This window comes from Berghia stephanieae, chromosome 9 (assembly GCF_034508935.2).
Source record: "Berghia stephanieae isolate SIO BIC M18660-M18661 chromosome 9, UCSD_Bste_1.3, whole genome shotgun sequence".
NCBI lineage: Eukaryota > Metazoa > Mollusca > Gastropoda > Nudibranchia > Aeolidiidae > Berghia > Berghia stephanieae.
Window position 1 is genome coordinate 14,822,752 of NC_088368.1, and position 24,340 is coordinate 14,847,091.

At 35.0% G+C, this 24,340-nt stretch overlaps 1 protein-coding gene across 1 annotated transcript; it reads left to right on the forward strand.

The window, feature by feature from the left end:
• Positions 1–1,649: 1,649 nt before the first annotated feature.
• LOC144979747 (protein odr-4 homolog) lies at positions 1,650–19,249 on the forward strand. Its single transcript, XM_078926723.1, has 11 exons — positions 1,650–1,860; positions 3,319–3,498; positions 5,179–5,274; positions 5,508–5,611; positions 7,061–7,097; positions 8,599–8,739; positions 10,302–10,517; positions 11,714–11,836; positions 12,932–13,187; positions 15,053–15,163; positions 16,368–19,249. Exons 1-11 carry the CDS (start codon positions 1,765–1,767, stop codon positions 16,433–16,435), a joined length of 1,428 nt encoding a protein of 475 aa, XP_078782849.1. The 5' UTR covers positions 1,650–1,764; the 3' UTR covers positions 16,436–19,249.
• Positions 19,250–24,340: the final 5,091 nt, after the last annotated feature.

The following is a 24,340-nucleotide window of genomic DNA, read 5'->3' on the forward strand; positions in this document are numbered from 1 at the left end:
TATATTTTATATTTATTTACTTTTACTCACTTTTAATATTATTATTTTGATTTAGAACACTGAGACGTCAAAATGTATTGCCTTGTGCATTTCTTGTACGTAACAATACGAGTCGGGAGAAAAACGAAACAAAAACAAACAAACAAAAGAAAAGAATGAAAAAGAAAGAAAACAAAACAAAAAAATGTTAAGAGAACAACTTTATAGTTATAGGGTCTTTGATATGTTTGAGGGATCACCAGAGAGAGAGAGAGAGAGAGAGAGAGAGAGAGAGAGAGAGAGGGTGGGGGTGGGAGAGATTAGAGACAGAGAGCGAGAGAGATAGATAGGTGCTGGTAGAAAGGAACAAATGGGATACCAGTCAAAAAATTCTTAATTTTCAACTTCAACACGTTGACACCATTCCTGATGACTTGATAAGTTTGAACGACATTTAACATTTTTTAATTTATTTACTTTTACTCACTTTTAATATTATTTTAATTTAGAACGAGACGTCAAAATGTATTTCCTTGTGCATTCCTTGTAGGTAACAATATTAACCAGGAGAAAAACGAAAGGAAAAAAAGGAAAACAAAAAGTTAACAGAACAACTTTATAGTTTTAGGGTCTTGATTATGTTTGAGGGAGCGTCAGAGAGAGAGAGAGAGAGAGAGAGAGAGAGAGAGAGAGAGAGAGAGAGAGAGATTAGAGATTGAGAGAGAGAGAGAGAGAGAGATAGGGCTAGTAGAAAGGAAGAAATGGGATACCATTAAACAATTCTAGTTTCGCAAGACAATGATAAACAATGAACAATAGACTAGCTCTACAAGCCAAAGGACTAGGAATGATTGTGAAAGAAAAAGACGTTGGAAGAAGACAAAGTCAAGACTGCCCGGGGCGGGGGCACAGGCAAGCTCGAGGCCAGTGATCGATGTGAAAAGTGGCCAAATAGAACCTTCCTTGGGCAAACAATACCAAATCTCTGATCTCCTTGGAAAAAATCATCGGTTTTGATAATCACAAAAATTCTAACTGACTATGAAAAATAAATATAAATGTTAAATTTAAATTAATCATAGAAACATTATTCTCTGTGTGGCCAATGTTGGCCAAATCGGTCAGGCAAATGGCTATCTAACAGCCACGGTAAGATTCTCGGGCTCCCGATTTCGAGCAACTCTCATCAAGACTTTCCGAGAGTAACTAAAACGCGGTAAATGATGTTATTAAGCCGTCAAATTGCCATAAATTTTATGCCTGTCCATTTTTGATGATGCCTAACCTATAATAGGCTCAGTATCAATGTGGTCAATATTGATTAAGGTAAGTATCCACGATATTTGATCCTTTTAAAATATTTTTATTTCCGGTGGACTGAATACACAGCTGTGTTTTCAGTCCACTGGTGGACTGAAAACACAGTTCCTTAAAAAAAATATGCAGCGAAATTTAACACAGTATTTATTTTTTCTTTTCTCGAGTGATAAAATGCTCTGAAATATTGTGACACTGGTGATGTGTTACTTGATATTTTCTATGATGTTTTAGCAAGCATAAAACCATCAAAACAATCTTAGTTTATGAAAAAAAAAAAAAAATCAATATCCAAATAGGAGAGAGTGATGATTGATGATGCAAAATTTAGGGGAAATAACTCTGAAATTTTTACCTTCTATCAAAGACAGCACAGCTGATTGATGAGGACAGTGACCATCGCCGGGTTAGAAAGAAAATAAAACAATCCAAGATCCACTTTAAGCATATGGTACTTACTGCCATAGAATGGGGCGCTCTATTTTTGTTGATGATACTGTTCAGAAATACATAGAGGAGTTGATAAAATCTAACAAATGGTTCACTGGGGTGATCATTGGACAGGTAAAAGTAAAAGTAAAATTATCTTAGACTTTAGACTTAGACTTAGACTATTAGAATTAGACTGTGTGACTGTGTGTGTACTATGTTACACTATGTAGGTGCTTGTCAGTGCCTTGTTGATGTTGCAATTGTACTAGATATCTAGAACTTGTACTTGTTGTAGACGTCTATATTATATGTTGTATCAGTATCAGATAATTTAAAAATTACGAGATATTTTTTACTTTTCACCCAGCCCAGGCCCAGAGGCAGGAGACTGATGGAGATAACACTCGATTATTTATTCGGACTAATTTCACGCTTCCTATAAACCAATTTCTTCTCGCCATTTAGAAGTGAAGAAAAGTCTTTCATTTTCAATTGTCTATCAGACGTGCTTGGTTCTAGACAGAAAATTTTGAGTTGACACTCCTCGCCTTCCTTTTTTTTTGTTTCTTTATTATGTATGAAACTCTGCTTTTTATTTGCCTGCTGGCCTGCTACTTGCCACTTTGCTCTCCATCCTTTGTTTGTTTTGAATGAGAAAGATTTTTTAAGATTTTACAGTCCATAGGAAAGAATGAACAGTCAGATCTGTTCTTTTATTTTATTGTTTTTTAATTATTAGATAGCTCAGTTGGTAGAGCACTTACTTCACACGTAGAGTGTAGAGTGGAGGGACCGCAATCGATCCCAGATGAAGTCGGAATTCTTTTTTCTGATATCAGTGATTGTGCAGCTGGCTGAACGTACTTTGCAATAGACTAGACATCAAAGGGATAGCAAGCAATTGCTATTGTCTATTTCAAGGTATAGAAATTTGATTAAATTCTGGCTCCAGGGGCCGGATGTCTCTAACTCTAAAGTCTAAAGGACTACATAATTTTTTCTCCATGTAAATTATATAAGATAAATATCTCTTTAGAATGAAATTTTGTGCAAAGAACCTAGGATATAAGACAAAATAAATGAAAGTAGAATCCAGACTCATGGACCTGGTGATTTTAAAGGACTTTTTTACTTGCACCCATTGAATATTGGGTATCTTTGAAAGTTTTAATTGGTGGCGTGCAGTTAAGCCAAATGCGCCCCAGTATTGCCTGCCACAGTAATTGTACCTATTATGCTAAATGAGAAGGTAACTTTCAAAACGTGCTAAGTCACATCCAGACGGAAAATGAGTTTACACGCTCAAGCTATCTTTTGGACACATTAGAATCACCATAGGAAATTTGAAGTTTCAAAACACCCAGTGCATTGTTCTATGAGGCAAACAAAACAAGTACTTTCCTGACACAAAATTGCGGTTTTCTCTGAATTATGAACACACAACTCAAGATGTTTTGAAAATTACTTCCTCAAACTAAGTGTTACATTTCACGTTTTGTAGTCTATACAAAAAAAATTTGGTGAGAATGCATCACCTCTCCAGCAATCTTATCACAAGAAGAAAGAGCTGAGTGTTCATTCATTTTATAGGTGACAGTCCAGAAAGACTATGTGGTACATGTGGCTCGAACTCCAGATCCAGTAGAGGATGAAGCTCTTGAGGAAAATGACGAGTCTGACAGCAGGGAATCTGAACCAAAGAAGAAAGTGGTCCGACCTAATTCTTTGCAGCAATTGGATGACAAATGGGTTTCCACCCATGCCAAACAGGTAATGATGTATGATACACAGCATGATTTGTATATATTATATATATACAAATTGACTGAAACATTATGGCTCGATTATTACTTTTCAAAAACAAGCAATATCCTTTTCATGCCAGGTGGCACATAAGGCCTCTAGGATGTTATTTCCTTCATCTGAATATAAGTCTGAAACTAATTTCATTTTTCTAGATCTATTCCATCTACTTTCACTTATTTCCATTTTATCTTTTCGTTTCTTTTGTCATTTGTAATGCCACTCCAGGAATATGCAAATTTCTTACAAGATTTCCACTGGTTAATGTTTGTTTTTTATGAGTCAGTGGTAAAGCCATCTACTGAGCTTTTCCGCGGCTTTCACTCAGGCCTGTCAGGTTCCATTTCTAAATGATCTGGAAACCACCCCCTTTCCAAGATATTGTAGTGACTTCTGCCATTTTAAAGTTTCAATAACAAGATGAACATTAAATTTGATCCTTGGTGAGCACAATAAATGCATGTTGTTCTCAAGTCGACTTCAAGTAACATTCAGATTCAGACATTTTAAAAACATAATTCAGATTGTAGAATCACAATATTGAATTTTTAAGCCTAAAGTAAATGCCTCATGAAAACTGAAATTAAAATGATCAGTGATAACGAACTAATCTTTAGGACTTTTTATACAAAATTTGTTGTGTATGAAAGTTATTTTCAGTCAACTTTTAGGTGAATTACAAAAGTGAAAAGTGTTACTTTGATTTAGATATGGAATTCTGTTCCTTTGCAAGCACTGTAAAGTCCCTTACGGACTTAGGGAATTATGCAACACTCGTAATTATTATGAATCATCAAGCCTGTAACTATAACAGTCAAACCATGTCTCATATACCCTCAACACTGAAGCTGCGACAGAATGAATAATGAATTGGATTTTAGTCTTTTATATTCTTTGATAAGTTTTTAAAGAGAGTTCCATTGGTTACCTGTTGAGGAACACATAAAATACAGGATCAGTACTATTCTTTTTAAATCACTGCACTCTGATAGTCCTGGATATGTATATGAAATGCTTAAATTCTACATCTTAACCAACATGCAATCGAAGTCTGATAATCACATTCTTGTGAAGCCAAAAATGACTAGTAAAATCAGTGAGCAATGGTTCGAATATTTAGTAGCCCTTTTCTGGAACATTCTCCCAATACATATCAACGGTAGTGATAATGCAGAATTCTATTTAAAAACCAGCTGTAAAGGATTTTTAAAAAAAGATATATAACATATTGTATAATCATATTGCTTTGTTTTAAGTGTCATGTTTGAGTGACTGGTGTTACGTTACTGTTAAGCGCTTTTACTGTTAAGCGCTTCCGAGTTTCTTGAAATACAGGGTGAGGTGCTGTAGAATACCCATGTATTATTGTTGTTGTTGTTATTGTTATTATTATTATTATTATTATTATTATTATTATTATTATTATTATTATTATTATTATTATTATTATTATTATTATTATTATTATTATTATTATTATTATTATTATTACTTTTATTATTATTGTACTTTTCAAAGTTTTCATTGTCTGTGAGAAGCATGTTCAAACAGTATAGATGAACTGCCTATTTACCATACTTTACAATTTATTACACTTTCATTCATTGACATGATATATGTTTAACTTTGAACCAATCTGTCTTTAAGGTGTCTCGTATGTTGCCGGGTGGATTGTCTGTAATTGGATTATTCGTCTTGGCCCCCACAAGTATGTTACAAGCAAGTCAAGCCAAGCTCAAGCAGGTAAAGTAAAGGGCTGCATAAATCCAGGGGTTGTTGTAATAATAAACAAATTAAAATAAATAGATTGATCTTAAATATATTATTGTTCTTGGTATTATTATTCTTATTATTATTATTATTATTATTATTATTATTATTATTATTATTATTATTATTATTATTATTATTATTATTATTATTATTATTATTATTATTATTATTATTATTATTATTATTATTATTTCTGATCCTAGATGATGTTTACAGTTCATAAAAGTCTAACCAAAAATCCCCTTCTGGTTTCTTCCAATGAAATCACAGACAGAATTTTGCTACAAGTTGACTCAACTACCAGAAGGTATTTCATTTTTTTTTTTTTTCTTGATCAGTTGTATATATTTGCTGCTTTACAAAGGAATGTAAAAGCCATGTAAGCTCGTTAGCTACTAACCCTCTCCTTACCACCTGCTCGTTAGTTATTAAACCTCTCCTTACGACACAATATACACACATTTTTCTTATTCAGATTTATTTGGTACATCACAAACTTTGAAGAATTATATTAGTTAAATTAATAAGAACATAAAGTTGCTTTGTATAGAGTTAGTTTGAGCTTAAAAAATCAATTTTTCTGCTGGGTAATCCTGCCATTTTGGGAAAATACTGAAAATGATCTGTAAGGAGAGAGTTAAGCGTCTAGAAATGTACATGGCAAACCACTCATATCTACACAATGTTGCATTTACCTACAAAACTGAAAGTGACAATTTAAGGATGAGGCACTGGTGTGAGATAAAGATTTGAAAAACGTGTATATGAAACAGTGCCAGTCAAAGCAAGAAAGAAAAATACAAGGAAAAAAACATCCCAAAAAACCAGTCTGCCTTGTCTGGAGTTCAAACCTCAAACCTCCTGATTACCTGTCAGACGTGTTACCATTACACTTCAGAGGTTACTGGATAATTGGGACAATTTAATGCCGATATTCTTCAACTCACTCTTGCATCACACAACACAAACATTGAACTCGAGAGTAAAGGACGAAGATGAAAACATTTTTTTAAAATATCAAAGTGAAAATAACATTTTAGAGAGAGGGCATTGGTGTAAGATAAAGATCTGAAAAGAGTGTATGAAACGGCCAGACAAAACAAGAAAGAAAAATACAAGAAAAAATGAACGTCCAACAAAATTAGCCTGCCCCAATTGAAGCAGGTTGATGTTTTGAGATTAAATTTTTTTTATCATTCTTTCTTGCTTTGTCTGGCACTGTTTCATACACACTTTTTCAGATTTTTATCTTTCAACATTGAAGCTGTGACGATTTGATTGAGTTGGTTTAGTGAGGTTGAAATTTCAGTCTGTTTTTAGCAAGCATGTATTTCTTTGGCAAAGAAGGATAAAGAAAAACAGGTCATGGGTACTCAGCCATCCATTCACTTCCATTAGATTTCGGAATCCAAAATTTAGAGCAGCAAGGGTAATGAATGGGCTTTTGATATACAATTGTGTTTATTATCTCGCTTTCCCATTATGTCATATTTACAGCTCTTTTGTACATTTAATCTAATCATGTGGTGTTTGGAATGGTAGCCTTTGTAAATTCTTGATCTGACACTGAGCCTAAAACATCCTGTGTGAGTCTTTTGCGTTTTTTGTGTGTTTTTTTGGGGGTTTTTTTTTTGCAGCTGTCATATTAATTTTTGGTCAATACTGTCTTTACAACCCACAGCCTCCATCCAGTGGCTTAGTTTTCACTTTGACAGATGTTTTTATAATCGCCTCATTATTGATTTTTATTTTACAGATTAACTTGTACGATCCTTGATGTGGCTGATGGCAAAGTAAGAATGTGTTTCCTGTTTGCTTTAGATGAGCTTTTTTAATTGAGATTTCATATAGTGCAATATCCACTAAATGTGCTCAAAGTGCTTTATGTGGGGTCCCTGGCCAACAGCAACATGACACCTGTTAGGCGATATTACAGATTTTTTTTCTAAGAGATAACGCTGTTAACGGCCAGGTACTCATGCTACACCTGAGTACGGTGAGAGAATGTGAGTAAAGAACCTTTTCCAAGGACTCAACTATGCGCCGAGTGAGGCTCAAACCCAGGGCCTTCCGATCCGAAAGCAAGTGTCTTACCACAAGACCGAGCCGTTTGTTTGGTTTGTTGGGGGTTTTTTTTAATTTTTTTGTTTAGTATATAGCCAGGCCTATTGTTGCGTAGTGCCTTGAAAATAGTTTTAAATTAAGCAATTAGGTTGACAGTCAGACAGGGAAAAAGGTAACCAAGTAGTTCTTTCAGTTCTGATGTTTGATTTTCTTGATGTCCTCGGAGAGATGACCATGTGGATAAGGCATCCTTCCACACATGGGAGTCCAGGGTTCAAAACTGGTTGTTAGCATCTCATTTTTCTCTTGAGCAAGAAATTGAGCCCCTATTGCTCACTGCTGGGTTATCTTTATCTTTTCTCAAGATAGACTATAAAGAATAAAATTCGCTCTTGGTTGATAAATATTTTTTTTTTTAAATATTACAACACCCCTTTTGTAGTCTCTAATAGGAATAAACCAGTCAAACTTAAAATGCTTTAATGACTGTTTGTAATGTAATCATGTTTTTGCCTTAAACAATTTAAATCGAAGGATATGGTAAGAAGTCATTTATCCAAAAATTAATAACTTCTGACCTTCACCTTTTAAAATGATTTTCAGTATACTGCACCGAATGGAAGTTGTATTGAATTAATAACTTCTGACCTTCACCTTTTAAAATAATTTTCCATTCTCCGCACCGTTGGATCACCATAACTTTTTATGTCACTTGAATGATAAAAACAAAGGGGAATAATACCAACAATGTGATTTAAAAAAAAAAATTATTGACAATTTAAATAAAACTAAAGTCTACTTCTAATCTTGGCTTTAATGATAATTATACTTACATTGCTCATATTTTTATTTTACCGACTTAAATGATGATTTTATAGGAAATTGTACATCTGGAGTGTGTTATTACAGTATTTGACCAATATTAAATATTTTTATAGGAAATTATACATCTGGAGTGTTAAGATTCAGTTTTTAATCAATATTTAATATTTTGTAACCAAGAGATAGCCCTCCCAAGGTCAGGCTCATGTCTCTGTCTCTCTGGTAAAGGTAAAAAGTGTAGAATGATAATACATTTCCTCAAAGCACTTTACAAATACACTGTTGGGCTATCATGCATCCGTATTCACTGTCATACACTTTCAAATTCACTCAGAGCAAAATAATTGTTAAACTATTATATTTATAAAACCTTTATCTTTATTTAAAATTTTTAATAACTTCCATCAGAGCACCCCGAGACCAGCCGACTGGAAGTACCAATCCCACAACAGTCGATGGACGAGACTGGACTCACAGCTCTCCGTTAACATTCCTGTCACCGTACCCAGGGAGAGTAAGATGCAATCTTCCCTGCTTAAACAGATACAGGTAAATATTAAGTATTATAAGCATTGTCTTTAACCCTCTCCTTACCAACTATAGGAAAATCGTCACATTCATTATGATACAACCAACATTTATCTTATTCAAATTTCTTTTGTACATCATAACATTTAAAGAAAATGAACAGTGTGTTGTAGATTATGTTTAGCTAAAGAAATTGTGTATCGCAAGAACTTACTTCTATTATGTCTGAGTGATACTAAAATCTATTTTTGTTAGTTGGGTGTGAAGTTTTGGGGAAATTCCTGAAAATGGCTGGTAAGGAGGGAGTTTAACCTATCAGTTTTTTTTTTTAATGTGAGCTTTCATTCTGCTTGATTTTATATTGAAATGATCTATAAGTGTCCTAACTGCTACAAATAAAGTGGCAGCTTGGTACAGCAGTATGGTTTTCTTGCTTCAGACGATATGAGATTGATTTTTCATCTTGCTGTGTGACTTTGAGTAAGTCACCTCATCCTGGCTCAATTTGCAGCACAGACTGATGCTGTGGCCTGAGCTATTCTAGTATTTACGTGGAATTGACACGAAACACAAATTTCATGTTGACAATGAAGGAAGGGAGTTTTACTTTGATTTTTGTTGTTGTTTTGTTTTTTTGTTTTTTAAATATATATATATTTTTTTTAAATCTCATTTCTAAAACTGAATTTTTCTTAAAATAAATGTAAGGTACACAAAAAAAAAGTATAGCTACCAGTGATATGTTTGAGATACTTTTCCTTTATTATGTACATCAATTTCCTTAGATAAGTAAAAGTGAATTTTAAAAAATAATTCTATTATTTATTTCATGGGGAATTTAGGTCTTGTTTCAAAAGAGAATGTAAGCGCCAGTCTTATTTGAGCATGGCAAAGTGAGCAACAAAGGTTATGCTATTTGCTTAGAGAAAAAAAAACAACTCCAGATATTAATTTTAATTCTATTACAGAAAAAAAGAAAAGCATTCAAGAAACGTAAGGAAAAATTGCTTATGCCAAACGGGTTTTTTGTTTTGTTTTGTTTTTTTCAGAGTATGGCAGCATTGAAGTTAAAGTAATGCTTTGATTGAGGAAAGTTAGCTGCTTTTTAAACTTTAAAAAATATCAATTTTTAATTCTGATCATTTCTTCTTTTAAGTAAATTTTATTCATTTAGTTCATTCTAACATAATCATTGGTGCTCTGATTTATACTGATTTATGATTCCATGTTATAGGTAACTCAGAATTATCCGGTTTCATAAATTCTTATCATCGATCAAAAAAATTAAAATTCTTTTCATGGACTGTTTCCAGTAAAATGTAGCAAAAATGACCATGCCACTTGGAAGCGGATTTGCAATACTGGAACATTGTTTTGTTCAGAGAGATGAGGTCAAATTATGGGCAATGCTCATGTTAATTAAAAGTTTGTGCTTCTTGATTTATGATGGTTTAGCCAAATGTTGGTACCGGTACCGATGGACATAATACCAGAGTGATAAGGTTGGATTACAATCAGTTTTCTTCCTTTATCTTCATTTCTTTCATTCATTTTCTCTTTTTTAATTTTTTTCTTATTTCTAGACAGGTCTTTCCATGTTTTGTGAGTCAGTGAGGCAGTCAGTAATGAGTATTGACGGTGTCATCAGGGAAGGAAGTGAACCGCTCGCCTCTCCGATAGTATCCGAGTCATCACGGAAAGGGGGTGGAGGAGGTGGAGGAAAGGGAGGGAAAGACAAAGGGGCCAAGGGAGATCACATCGATAATGCTGTTTGTAATGTCAAACTATTTCTACCTTTGGTAAGTAAAAAAAGAAATTGAGCTTTTATATAGTGCGATCTCCATGAAATGAGCTCAGAGCGCTTTAATGAGTCCCAAGCCAGCATACTTAATATGCAAGAATCTATTACAATGTTTTTATTCTTACATTCTTACACACAACTGCAAAGACAATTTTCTCTAAGAATGTAATTAATGGACAGGTACTCATTTTAAACCTGACTGTGGTGAGAGAATGTGAACAAAGAGTCTTTTCCAAGGACTCAACTTTGCACTGCCCAAAGTGGGACTGCAATCAGAAATCTACCTATGGTGATGAGTGTTAAATCTCAAGAACACAAAGTTGTACATCTTTTCCTTCCATACCTCAATCCAGAAAACTTTCTGTATAGCACTAGAGAACAGCTGAAAAAGAATATTAAATTAGGAAGCATGCGCTGGTGTAAAATAGAAATATGAAAAATTGTATTTGAAACAGTGCCAGGCAAAGTAGAAAGAAGACTGCAATAATAAAAAAAACATCCCTATCAGTCTGCTCAGTCGAGATAAATGATTGTTTTTGTGTGTGTATTTTTCTTTCTAGTTTGTCTAGCACTGTTTTATACGCACGTTTTCATCGTGTTTGACCTTTGGATTAAAGACAACAACAGGTAACAGAGCAAGGGGCAATGGATGGTACATTGTCATGTGTGAATTTGGAAATAATCATGAGGGGCTTTGTTCTTTTTTTTTTTGTTTATTGTAACACCCTGGGTGTTGCAGTTTAATCCTTGAAAAAGACTCTTTACTCACAGTCTCTCATTTAGCTCGGGTATAAAATGATTACAAAGCCATTAACAGTAACAGCCTTTGTATCTTTAAAATAAATTGTATTAGCAGCCATTTTTAGACATTGGATCTTTCTCAAATTTATCAGGAAAATCCTGACATTTATTTTCATTCCTATTTTAATTAATTCCTTTTTTCTATCAAGTAAAATCATCATCATTGTTCACATCCTTTATTTGCCCAAGAATTCTCCCTCAGTTTGTTTCTGAAAAGTTGGCAAGTCAACATGTTTTTTTTCATGATAGGCAAAGTCTACCATTGTTTATCCAGTAGAGACCTGCAGATAGTTCATTTTTGCAGATACCTTATTTTTATTTGTTTGAAATAATTAAAACAATGCTGAGCTTTAATGGAGTAGTAATTCAATATCCTTCATATTCTTCTTTCAGTCCAGTAGCACAACCCATGAGGTCCCAGAGATTTGTCCATCTGTGGCCACCCTTCGTGTTTGTGGAACCATCACAATCCGGGCTTTCGTACCAGCTAAGGCGACTGTGGAAGATGCTGTGCAGGTAAGTAGATTTTTAAAAATGTATTATCTTTGCATATATTTAAATCAGTTCATTTATTCATTATTTTCATTATGCTGCTTGAAGTTTGAAAAAGGGAAAAAGCAAAGATTTCATCTCCATTTTATTAACAGATACAGATGATGCAGATGTTTCGGGTTTCCCCATTTATTAACGGACAAGATAAGCAATAAGGCATAAAACTCAAAAAAGAAAAATAAATTGATGTGAATAAAGAACTTTTTCAAAGGATTCAACTTTGCAGATTTCTGGCTGAACTCTAGTACCGCATTGGGGTCAACCGGAAATAACGACCGGTTCCCAGTACTTGTCTAGCAAGTTTGAATGACGCAGCTAAGATATAGTGTCACTTGGGTTTGATCGCGTCATTTCATACGTCAATAACTAGCTTCATACTCAACCCAAACAGCTTAAATAAACTGTTTGCTGATTGGCTGAATCTAATAATATCAACCAATCAAACTTCGGCTTTTATTTCATTACGAACACAATGGAATTTTTATTGAATCAAGGTCGGGTCTGTGTTACGTTTCTACAACTGACGAGCATGTGACTCGGAAAAGGTGTGTTACATTAAAACCACCGCCGCGGTATTGGGGTCGGAATGGTGTGTTACGTTTATACAACGGTCGAGGGGCTAACCCGGAATTTACGGCTTTTTAAAATGAATTTTAATTTCTTTCCAGCTTTTTACCAATTTCTCGATCCTCTGAATTGTTTGGAAAAAAAAAAAATTGAAATAATATCTCAAAAAATATGAAATGAAAAAAGAGCTAAATTTAAAAAATTGGATTTGGTCTATATAACATTTAAGTCACAAGATACCCTATACCCTACCATACAATTTCATTCAACAATTTTGGGGTGGGAGCATGAGTTCAGGTTTATTTAAAAATATTTTTCAGAATAAGTTTGAGGCTTTTTGAATTTGTTGGAAATGAGTTTCAGACTTTCTTGGCATAACTTACTTCTACTCATTTGTACGGATTCATAGACACCTTTTTTAAAGCCAGTGTCTGCTCCTTAATTTCTGATATTTCAGATTTAATTTTTCACTTTTTTTTTTGTTCTCTCCAGGCTGTGAAAACAGACATTGTGAGAAGTCTCTACGCAAGATGTGAATTATTATGTGAGGAAGATGATGTTACTGAAGACAAGGAGGACGGGTCCGTTTACAATCCACCCATTCGCTATTTCTGCCCCTCTCCAAACAGCACCATCGATTTTTGTGACTACGCCTTCCAAGATGAAAAACAGGAGGAGATGTTGCAGAGAATTCAAGAACTTTTGGACACAAACGTAGAAATTCTGGAAGATGTGGAAAAGCATGCAAGTATGTGGATTCTTTATATTTCCCTTATTTCATTTACTGGATAAATATTTTAGAAAAAAATTAATTAAATTCCCTATATTCATTTTTGGGGGATGACTGATAGCTTAGTTGTTAGAGCACTTGTTTAACACCCAAATAGATTGAACCTTCTGGTCTATCCAACAACAGTAATTGGATAACTGGGTCTAATAGTTCTGGCAGAAAGTAGCTTGCAATTGACTAGCTTTCTATCTAAAGGGTAGCAAGCAATTGTTCATGTCTCACACCTGCCTAATTTTAAAAATTGTCCGTAATTGTTACAGAACCTAGGTTACAATTTCAGACTTATGGAAATGGAAGAAATATTACAGAATTTGATTTACAGCCGTTTGGTCATAATATTAGAGAAAAAAATTATTTTGTCTTTTAAGTTACCGCAGTTTTAAAAGAAAAAAAATGTTCCCTTAAAGTCATAAAGGCTACTGCTCAGTTCTTACCCATGCTAGCTAAATCGATCGCTAACTCGTAATGGTCGTCGTAAACAACAAAAGTTATTACGTATAAACAGTTGCATGCAACATTTTTGTTTGTTTGGTTTAGTATTACTGAAATTTTACCATTTATTACAAATGAATATTGTGTTGGTTATTGATTTTGAAATTTTCAAGAAGGCACGTATGATGTCCATTTCATGCTATATATAAAAAAAAAATTGAGCTTTTATATAGTGCAATACCCACTAAATGTGCTCAAAGCATTTTACAAGGGGTCCCTAACCAACAGCAACACATAACATGTAGAACGAGACATGACACCTGTTACAATTTTTTAACGGCCAGGTACTCATTTTACACCTGAGTAAAGTGAGAGAATGTGAGTAAAGAGCCTTTTTCAAGGACTCAACTATGCGCCGAGCAAGGCTTGAACTCAGGACCTTCCGATCCGAAAGCGAGTGTCCTACCACTTGACCACATAGCTGCACAAAATAAACCAGACCAAACTATGGCTGCATGGGACTGATGGCTCTGAAAGACTACTTTTTAAAAAAATTCATCCTCTTGTGAAATTTTTCTATAGAATCTATCATTAGAAAAGACAAAGATAATCCAGGCATCAAATAAAAATCCCCATTTGATTGTTTTTCAACTGCTAAAATCACTAACAAGAAAGTAGATATTATGAAAACTCACACAATGGGTTCAACATCTTTGCATTAAAAAGATTGCTTTGTTTTTGGTGAATTGAGAGTCATCATATCGCTTAATTATGTATTTTTGTTTACAAAAACTCTACCAAGTTGTTAATTTATGATTAATAGTCTCAGAATGCAGACTTGATATTATGTTTATCTATTCTAACTTCAAGGTTTTCAAGAAACACATCATTGCTTCATTTTTACCTTTATTTAAAAAAATCACAGTCTTTTTTGTTTGTTTGTTTATTTAATTAGAAAGTATCCTTTAAAAATACCTGGTTCACGTTTTTATTTCAGCGCTTCCATTTGGCATCCTCCATAGAGCTAGATCATCATCTTTGACCCTATAAGATTTGTATAAAAGAAATGTTTGTTTGGTGACAAAGCACATGTACCATGGGCTTTAAATCATTATTCAGTCCTCCTGAAGGCAAATTGGTCAATTATAGTACCAGATGCCATTTTAGCACCCTGGAAACTACTATTTTTAAAATTTATGAAATAGCAGGTCTGATTAATATATAAGTATATTACAATAAATGGGCATATTTTTTAGTTCATGTTGTTTTAGCATGTTTAGTGGATATTACGCTATATAAAAGCTCATTTTTATTTATAAGACGTTTTTCTTCATGAGAGGTTTCCTTCTTTCCATTTTATTGATGTTTTTATTCATTTACCCTTCTATTAGCTGATGAGGACACCTTTAGTTTCCTGTCGTCTGTTCCAGAGGATGACGTCAATGTTATTTCAAGCAGCAGTTCTCATCAAAGCGCCTCTATTGCTCTCAAAACATATATTGGTAAGGTTAGAATCAGCAGTTAGTCAATAAGATAATACCAACTAATTTGGTTATTTACTTTTAAAAAATAGAGAGAAAAATAATGTCATAAAAATTTCCGTCTTTAGGGTAATTCTTGTACAGACGGTACATTCTAACTCAACTGCAAAGACAATTTTCTTATTTTTAAAGATAAAGAAACTAAAATTTTCTTTATTCATCCCCAATGGGGAATTTGTCTTTAGGGTCTATTCCATGGGAAGACTGTAATATCCTAAGCTGTGCAGACCCTTAAAATGAGCTAGAGCAAGGTTACTTGCTCAATGCTACACAATGCAGCAGGTAGTTGAACTCAGTACCTGTTCAGCTTCACTAAGCCATGCTGCCTTTTATGTTTAACCCAGGATAGTGACGTTGTGGTCTTATGCTATGGCATTCACCTTAACAACACCATTCTCATGTCTCCCATTTGTCTTATGAGTTTCATTCATCGTGTTCTTGATAAAGGGGAAGCCTGAAGTTCCACATTATCTGTCTTCGTTATATACATTGTTGCCATAGATGCTCAACTTTGTGTTTATACATTTTAATGCAAGCCACGTCTTTAAACGAATTTCCATGTATTTTCTTTTTTGGATGAATAAAGTATATATTATTATTAAATTGAAGCTTCCATTTTATTTCCTATTGTTTCTTCATTTCCACTCAAAATATCAAGAGCAATTAAATGTTAAGTATTACTATCATATGAAAATCGTGGGGCTGACTGGATTAGGATAATGGAAAACTTTGCAGCATTGGTATTCTGAAGGAGACAACGAGTTTCCCCTGTGATTCATCTTGACATGGCTTTGTGGTCTTGTGGTGTAACCCGCTCGGAATCTGTCTCTTGTTTGAGTCCAACTATGGATGGCCTGGAGTCCATGAAGAAGGTTCATTTATCACATTTTCTCACCATACTCAAATGTAAAATGAGTACCTGACCAGTAACAGTGTCATCTCCAGCTAGCCTAGTGTCATGTCTCATCCTACATATTAAGTGTTACTTTTGTCTTGGGACCCCGTTGTAAAGCGTTTTGATCCCATCTAGTGAATATTGCATCTATTTAAAGGTTTGATGAAGTTGTAGTAAATGATTTTAGTACAAAATTATTATTTGAAATTGAATATGAGTGAAAAGATATGTATCTTGTTGATTGGTATTTTTTGTTTTCCTTTCTATCAGGGGCAGCTATTGGAGGTTTTGTTGCTCTGGTAGCCAGTGGGATATCTTACACGTACCTCAGTGAATGATGACAGTAACTGCAAGCCTAATGATGACTGCAATGACAATGCAACGCAAAGGATTTTGATTATGATGTTGATGACGATGATGATGATGATGATGATGATAATGATAATACTGATTTTGATGATAGTTATGTCCTTGCATTTCTAGATAGATATAATGTTAAATAATAGTTTGCAAAGAATAGGTCAGTTCTAAAAGTTATGTCGCAATATCCCAATCGTCGGGTGTCCTGCGGTTTTATTATAAATTCATAAGGTTCAATTTCTGAAGCAGAAATAGCTGTTTATTTAAACAGAAAGAAAGAATAGAAAATAATGAATTGCTTATAAAGGAGCATACAGTTTCATAAAGTTTATTGCAATATGTTTCTTCTCATTGGAAAAGGAGGAAATTAGTTGGGTGTTGGTGATAAATCACTTCAGAACCCTCCCATACGAAAAGAAAATTGACTTAAGGGGTTCTATCGGTGAAATTTTGGTGATTTTCAGCCAAATTCCACAGTTTTCATAAGCAGGCTTACTTAACTTGACTCAGACTTAAAGCCTTCTGCTTCCTATGTCATCTGACTTAGCAGCTCCTGCTGTTTATCTTGTTCTTGTGGGAAAGATTCTGCAATTGTCTCTGTGCCTTTTTTCTGATGTTTGATATCTCTGCCAGTGACGTTTTATCTGCGTTTTCTCTGTGTTTGGTTCATGGAGATATTTAAATATAAAACTTCAAATGTCATCCAAAGCTACGAGCCTTCATATTGGTAGAAAAAGTGAAGAGGTGGCACTTGTATCAATGATAATGAAAAACAAATAGAAAAGAGAAATCCTAGGTGGAAATACAATTAGAATATGGTGTAAGGGAGCTAAACTTAGGACCCATCTGGTATGGCAATCACTGCTGGGTTAAGATAGAGAGAGGGAGTGATAGAGGGGCTAGCTTGTGAGTGCTCAGAGTTAGTGCGTTCATTCATTTACCTTCTCTGTTATTCATGCAGTGGGTGCCATGCCAGTTGGATCACAGGTTCAGCGCCCTGACACTAACATTATTCATTCTGTTTAATCTAGCTATTTTCTATTCCTTTTCTTTTTCTTTTTATATCTTTGTTGTTATATTTAGATTTAAATTGTTTTCAAATGTTAAGGGTGAGATAGATGGGGCATTGCTCTGCAATCTTAGAGACTCAGGTTGGAGCCTTGCTATGGTCTCTTTGTTTCATTTAAAAGTCATATATCCGTCTGTGTCTGTGATCTATGTTGGTGATGACAATTTGAAGTTGATGCAGCAACTCAATTTTAAAAGAAAGTTGTCACTTCAAAAGACAAATAAATGAGCTATAGGAAATGACTGATGAATCTTTCGAGAATTATAACTTGTAATTTCACATCTTCCCTTTATGCTTTGAAATTTGGACATTTGAATTTTATGCGGTATAGACTCAATTATTAATTTTACTTTATTCCATAATCCAATCCAATCCATTTGAGTGATTCAATCAAGTTGAATGATCATGGTTGATGAAATGGTATGATAAATTCACCTCCTAAATTTGACAAATTATGTTTTTTAAATTTGATTTGAGAGATTTAACAATTCATAAGCTTTCCTTGTTCTTCCACATTTGTCTGTTTAATGTATGTCCTTGTTCTAAGATAGGACCAATAGGATTTGTCAGGGCCTTGCCTGGGGACTTACTGAGCAGGAGACATTCAAAAATATGTTTTTATTATTTGTGAGAGATGATTTTCTTCTTGTTTACTTTACTTTTTCGTGTGATTTCTTATTAGATTGTTACGATTATGTTACATCTTAGATTGTTTTGTTTTTCTGTGAGATCTTTTTTGCATCAGGTTAGGACTAATAGTTGGCTTCGAACTAGACACACACTTCTAGTCTTTGCTAATTTTCTTCTTTATTTCCTGTAGAAACTAGTCACTTTTATCTTACATATTTCTAGGGCACTTGTCAGTGCAAATAAAATCCAAATCTTTCAGTCTATATATTAACCTCCTTCAGAGCCATTGGGCCCATGGAGCATGAGATTATCCCGGTTTCTATAGCGTGAAACGGACAATAGCAATTGCTTGCTATCCTTTGGATAGGATGCTAGTCTATCGCAAAGTACTTTTGCCAACTCTAACAGTCTACTCTATTTCTTGTATCTTTGTTCCTTTTTATATCTCTTCACATAACTTTTTGACGGCCAGTTTATGAGGAGAGAGAGTTTGGGAGGGGGGTAGAGAGAGAGAGAGAGAAGAGAGAGAGAGTGAGAGGCATAGGCTTATAATTATTATTATAAAATAAAATGTCCATGGGCCATGAGCTGTATCAATTGATGGGAATTTGAGATGTTTCTGTTACAAGTCTGAAACATCCACATTGTGGAAATAGGGAGCAGGCACTGACTAGTGTGTAAGATAAAGATATGAAAAGGTTTTCTATGGAAGAATACCAGACAAAGCAGGAAAAAAAATCTACGAGAGAGAAAAAAAGACATCCACAAAAAATCAGCCTGCCTTGACTGTGAATCAAACCTCAGACCTTCTGATTACCATTCAGATCGTAAAAGGAGTTCTGAGGTTCGACTTGAAGCAGACTGATTTTTTTTTTTTTTTTAGATGTTTTTGTTTCTTTTATTTTTCTTTCCTGCTTTGTTGAACACTAATACATAAACACTTTTTCTGGTTTGGTAAGAGTCTGATGTTTGTTTTTGTTTTTTAATCTGATCGAATTGACATTTTTCCCTAATCTAGTGATTTATTGCTAAAATTGGACATTGCGGCTGAAATGTTATATTTTCTATAATAATAAACTATGTGCCATTTCTATATATGCTTCATAACTTCATTTTATACATGAGGTAATATGGTTGGGTTGGGTATGGTTATAGTTTTAGGGAGATGGGCTTGTAAATCAGCTCTTTTTTATGTACTGTTATGGTTTGTTTTTGTTTGTTTTTGTCCTTTGTATTTTGTCAAAATTGGAATGTATTCTTTTTTTTTTTGGTTAGTGAACTGAGGGTATGCTCTTGGAATCTATATCTGTTCCCTATTTGAACCATGTCCTCTTTGCCTTACTTTTTCTTGAGCGTTTTTAATTTGTAAAACTAGAATCCTTGACTACATCATTTTCTCCTTTTGAACTGGCGCCGAAATGACCTAAATGTGTCCCAAGCGCTGTAAAACCCTTAAAAACATTAAAACAAAACATAACAACGTCTTTCCAGGTGAAGTAAAAAAAGACTACAAAACGTCTGATCGTTAAAGCGCTTTGAGCACGATTAGTGGATATTGCTCTATATAAAAGCTTACATTTTTTTTTTATCCATATAGATAGTATGCAGATGACGTCACTCAGGCCTTTGTTATTGTTTTTGCCATCCGCGTTCATGAGTAATGCTCACTGAACTGTATTAACGTTCATGGATACACACAGTTTTATGTGTTGGTCCGTAATACTTCCGGATGGCAATGTTATGAGCTTCTTAGCCAAGCGCATACTATCTATACTCTGGGTGGGGTTCCTGACCTCCCACAGTGGGCAGGGAGGTACCTGTTCTGTCTTCTATCACCCTGTATCTGTTTTCCAATAGCTTTCTGTCTTTGTCTTGCCCTGACCTTGGCCAGAGTCTTTGGCTGGAAGGGAAACAGTCGAATGTATAGTTATAGTTTTGGGAGATGGTATTCTTTTCCTTGTAAATCATCTCTCTGTTATGTAGTTATTTTAACATATGATTTGTAAACATTTGAGTGTATTCCTTTTAGTGGATGTTGGTGTTTGGGTGAGACTTTTAGGTGATTTCAAACTAAGTACACTGATAGTGTGCTCTTGGAATCTACATGTTACCTATTTGAATCATTTCCTCTTTGTCTTACTTTTTCATCAAGTCCTTTTAATTGTACATCTAGAATGTTTTTACTTTCCAATTTTCTTCCTTTTTACTGGCGCTGATATGACCTAAATGTGTTGCAAGCGCCGTAAAACCCTTAAAAAGAAACAAACAAAAATATCCATACACTTTTCGGTATGTTGAACAGATTAAATCATCGCAAGAAAATACACGAAATATACATTGTTTGAATAACAACAGCAGTTTGTAGATTGCAATATTCAGTAAATAACACAACACCGACACAATCCAGAACATCACTTGCGAATGGTAAACATTCGCTAAATAATGATTAACTGAAGATTGAAGAATGAGGATTATTCACTCGCGCTAAGACTCAAGAAATGTTAAGCATGATCAATGCATGGATTGGTGACAGTCCGTAACAAATTACCCCTGTCGACTAATGTGTGGATGATAACCTGGCTACAGGCAGTTTGACGGATATTGTAAGAGTTTTTATACAAACAAAGATGCCCAGCAGGCAAATGGCACTATATGAAATGGAAATATGGTTCAATATGGTCTGCTTGGGGAATAAATGAAACATTGTGAAGATACCAGACGGAATTCCAAGATGTTTTCTTATTTGTTGTTTAAGACTGAATATAGTTATCCTTTGAATGTTTCATACAATAGCATATTATGACAACATCATCTCAAATAGAAGCCACAATAAAATAACATATTTTGTAAAGGCCTAAACTTAAATAACCAGGTGAAATTACCCTTCAGTGATGTTCAAAACAATAAGAGGACGTTTTTAAAGTTTAGATTTCACCACTTAACAGTGGACGCTCACTTATACTATTTCATTCTTTCATCCTTTGAGAATAGGCTCACATCTCCAGTGAAAGAACAATGCAAAAGTCTGTGCAATCTTCAAATGTTAAAGCTACAGACTAACAAGGAAGAAGACTTGGTATTAGTAGTTGTAGTAGCAGTAGTTGTTGTAGAAGTAGTAGTAGTAGTAGTAGTAGTAGTAGTAGTAGTAGTAGTAGTAGTAGTGATAGTTGTAGTAATAGTAATAGTAGTAGTGATAGTTGTAGTAATAGTAGAAGTAGTAGTAGAAGGAGAAGAAGTGCATATAACATTTAAAAACAGTATAATAGAAATCATTAAAGACTATGAGAGCAATTATATTAATATTGCCAAAAAAAAAAAAAAAGAAGTCAAAATTATAAACTACCGAAGGTATTTAAAACTGATTTGACTTGACTTACTTGACTTAGATGCCTTTCGCGTCTCGACCGAAAGATCGGGTCGCCTTGGCTGTTTCCAGTATTTCCTGTGTGAGGTGTCTCCAATATTGCCGGTCCTCTGCTAGGGTTCTCAGATTTTCAAGGCCCCCTGCCGTTATGAGACTAATGCTTTGTCCAAGTGTTGTGAGGTTTTTGTTTAGGATCACAGGGAGTGTTGTGATCGGTCTTCCTCTGAAAAGGTTCCCGTGTTTTTGGAAATATCCCGACATGGCTTGGTTAGCTGGTATGTTTTTGTCCCTGCGTAGTATGTGACCGAAAAGTTGCCATCGTTGTTGTAAAATGTCAAGGGAGATTGGTCTTTCTTTTGTAATCTTATAGAGTGATTCATTTGAGATCTTTTTTTGGGTATTTGATGTCCAGTACCCTTCTTAGCTGTGTGCGATGGAAGGCATCCAGATGTTCTTCTTCGGATTTTGTCAACGCCCAAGTGCCGCAGTTATACAGAAGTACCGGTTTTACAAGAGCACGGTACAGTTTCAGTTTGGTTTTTCTCTTTATTTTGTCACCTCTAATCCATACATTGGTGAGTTTACTGAGTGCGGCGTTTGATAGCTGTTTTCTTCTTTGTACATCCTCGGTGTCTCCAATTAGTGAGCCGACTTTCTTTGTTCTTTTCCATTCCTCTTTGTTCCTCGATATTGTTGTAAATTCGGTTTTATTGGCATTGACTTGGAGGTTATATTTCATGAGGGTATTTTGTATGATGTCTATATTTGCTGGTGTTGATCCAATAAAATCTACATCATCTGCATAGGCGATTTCTCTAGGGATTGCATTCTCAATATGAGTCGTTGGTTTTGGAATGACTTTTCGAACTTCTTTCAGATAAATAACGTAGGGTAAATGCAAAAATGTGTAGCGTGGCTCAGCGGCACGGTCTTTGCTTCGTGTACCTGAAAGGTAACAAGGTCGTTGACCCGCCGCTACCCCTGAGTGGTCTTGAAGTCTTGATCAAGTCACCTTGCCCTGGCTCAATTTGCGGCGCTGAACTGCGGCTGAGCCTGTGTTATTCTAGTCTTCCCTTGGAATAGACCATATAGACAAATTACGCCTTTGGGATTAGTAAAAGGAATTATTTTATTTATTTATTATTAGTAGTAGTAGTAGTAGTTGAAGCATAGCCTATAACATCTAAAGACAGTATAGAACAAATCGTTAAAGGTTATAGGAGAAATTATTCATATTTAAAAAAAAAAAAAGTCAAAATTAACAATTATAAAAACTGATTACTTAGAGTAAATGCATAATATATTATTGGAGAGTGTGAAGATAGTTTGGTTTCTGTAAGTGCCAGGTGTCTAAAATTTACATGAGTAATTCTGATCATTTTGTCTTCAACCTTAACGATCTTTATCTTTATCTAGGTCGTCATAGACAGCCAAGACATCGAACATCTGCATCTTGGCATTAAAAACCGCCGGTTCATATTAAAACAAAAAAACATGAGCTTTATATCGCAGGATATCCACTAAATGTGCTCAAAGCGCTTTACAAAGGTCCCTGCCCATAGCAACACGTAACATGTAGAACGAGACATGACGCCTGTAAAGCGATATGACATTTTTTTTTCTTGACAGAGACAACGCTGTTATCGCCCAGATACTCATTTTACACCTGAATACGGTGAGAGAATGTAAGTAAAGAGCCTTTGTCCAAGGACTCAACTATGCGCCAACCACCAAGAAATTAACTTTCATACTTCGGCGATATCAAAATGTGTGTTTCAATGGAAAGATTCCTGCGAGAGCAAGGGGAGTAGAGGGAGGCTGAGACTGAGAAGAAGGTGATCTCAAGACATAATAAATAAATTAAAAAGTATACAAGTTGAGCTTTATATAGCGAAATATCCACTAAATGTGCTCAAAGCGCTTTACAAGGGGTCCTAGGTCAACAGCAACATTTAACATGTAGGACGGGACATGCCGCCTGTTAGGCGATATTACAATTTTTCGGACAAAGACAACGCTGTTAACGGCCTGAGTACGGTGAGAGAAAGTGAGTAAAGAGCCTTTTCCGAGGTCTCAACTATGCGCCGAGCGCCAGGCTCGAACCCAGGACCTTCCGATCCGAAAGCGAGTGTCATACCACAAGACCACATAGCCGTACATATTTAAAGACCAGAGAGTAGTTCCGTCGGGTAAGATTGGAAAGTGCGTTAGTTGGTCAGAAAAGAATCTCAAATGCACCCGGGGTCGATATCAGTGGTTTTGCTCGCGAGGCAAGCGCTCCACCAACTGAACAATCGGGATTCATACTGTGGACGCTACACTTACGTATTGGTTTTTAACCCTTTCATAGGTAGGCGATACATGACAGGTTTTGCCCAAATATTGAATTATTTATAACGACCAAAAAAATTGAGTTTTTATATAGCGCAATATCCACTAAACGTGCTCAAGGAGTCCCTGGTCAACAACAACACTTAATATGTAGGACGGGACATGACGCTTGTTAGGCGATATTACAATTTTTTCGGACAGAGACAATGCTGTTATCGGCCAGGTACTCATTTAACAACTGAGGACGGTGAGAGAATGTGAGTAAAGAGCCTTTTCCAAGGACTCAGATATGCGCCGAACGAGGCTCGAATCCAGGACCTTCCGTTGTCATACCACAAGACCACATAACAATTAATAACGACAAAAAGAAGAGAGCAGAACCCCCCCCCCCCCCCCCCCCCCCCCCCCCCCGATTGTATGGCTGTGACTGTCACTACTCTTTTAGTGGAGTCCACTCCAACCCTGAGAAGGATTTAAACCTAAAAGATC

Bases quoted from the DNA above. Each gene is read 5' to 3' on its own strand.
- LOC144979747 (XM_078926723.1), top strand. From the start codon at position 1,765: ATGGGGCGCTCTATTTTTGTTGATGATACTGTTCAGAAATACATAGAG. The intron at 5,275-5,507 runs GTAAAGTAAAGG...TTCTGATCCTAG, and splicing joins GTCAAGCCAAGCTCAAGCAG to ATGATGTTTACAGTTCATAA. The intron at 13,188-15,052 runs GTATGTGGATTC...CCCTTCTATTAG, and splicing joins AGATGTGGAAAAGCATGCAA to CTGATGAGGACACCTTTAGT.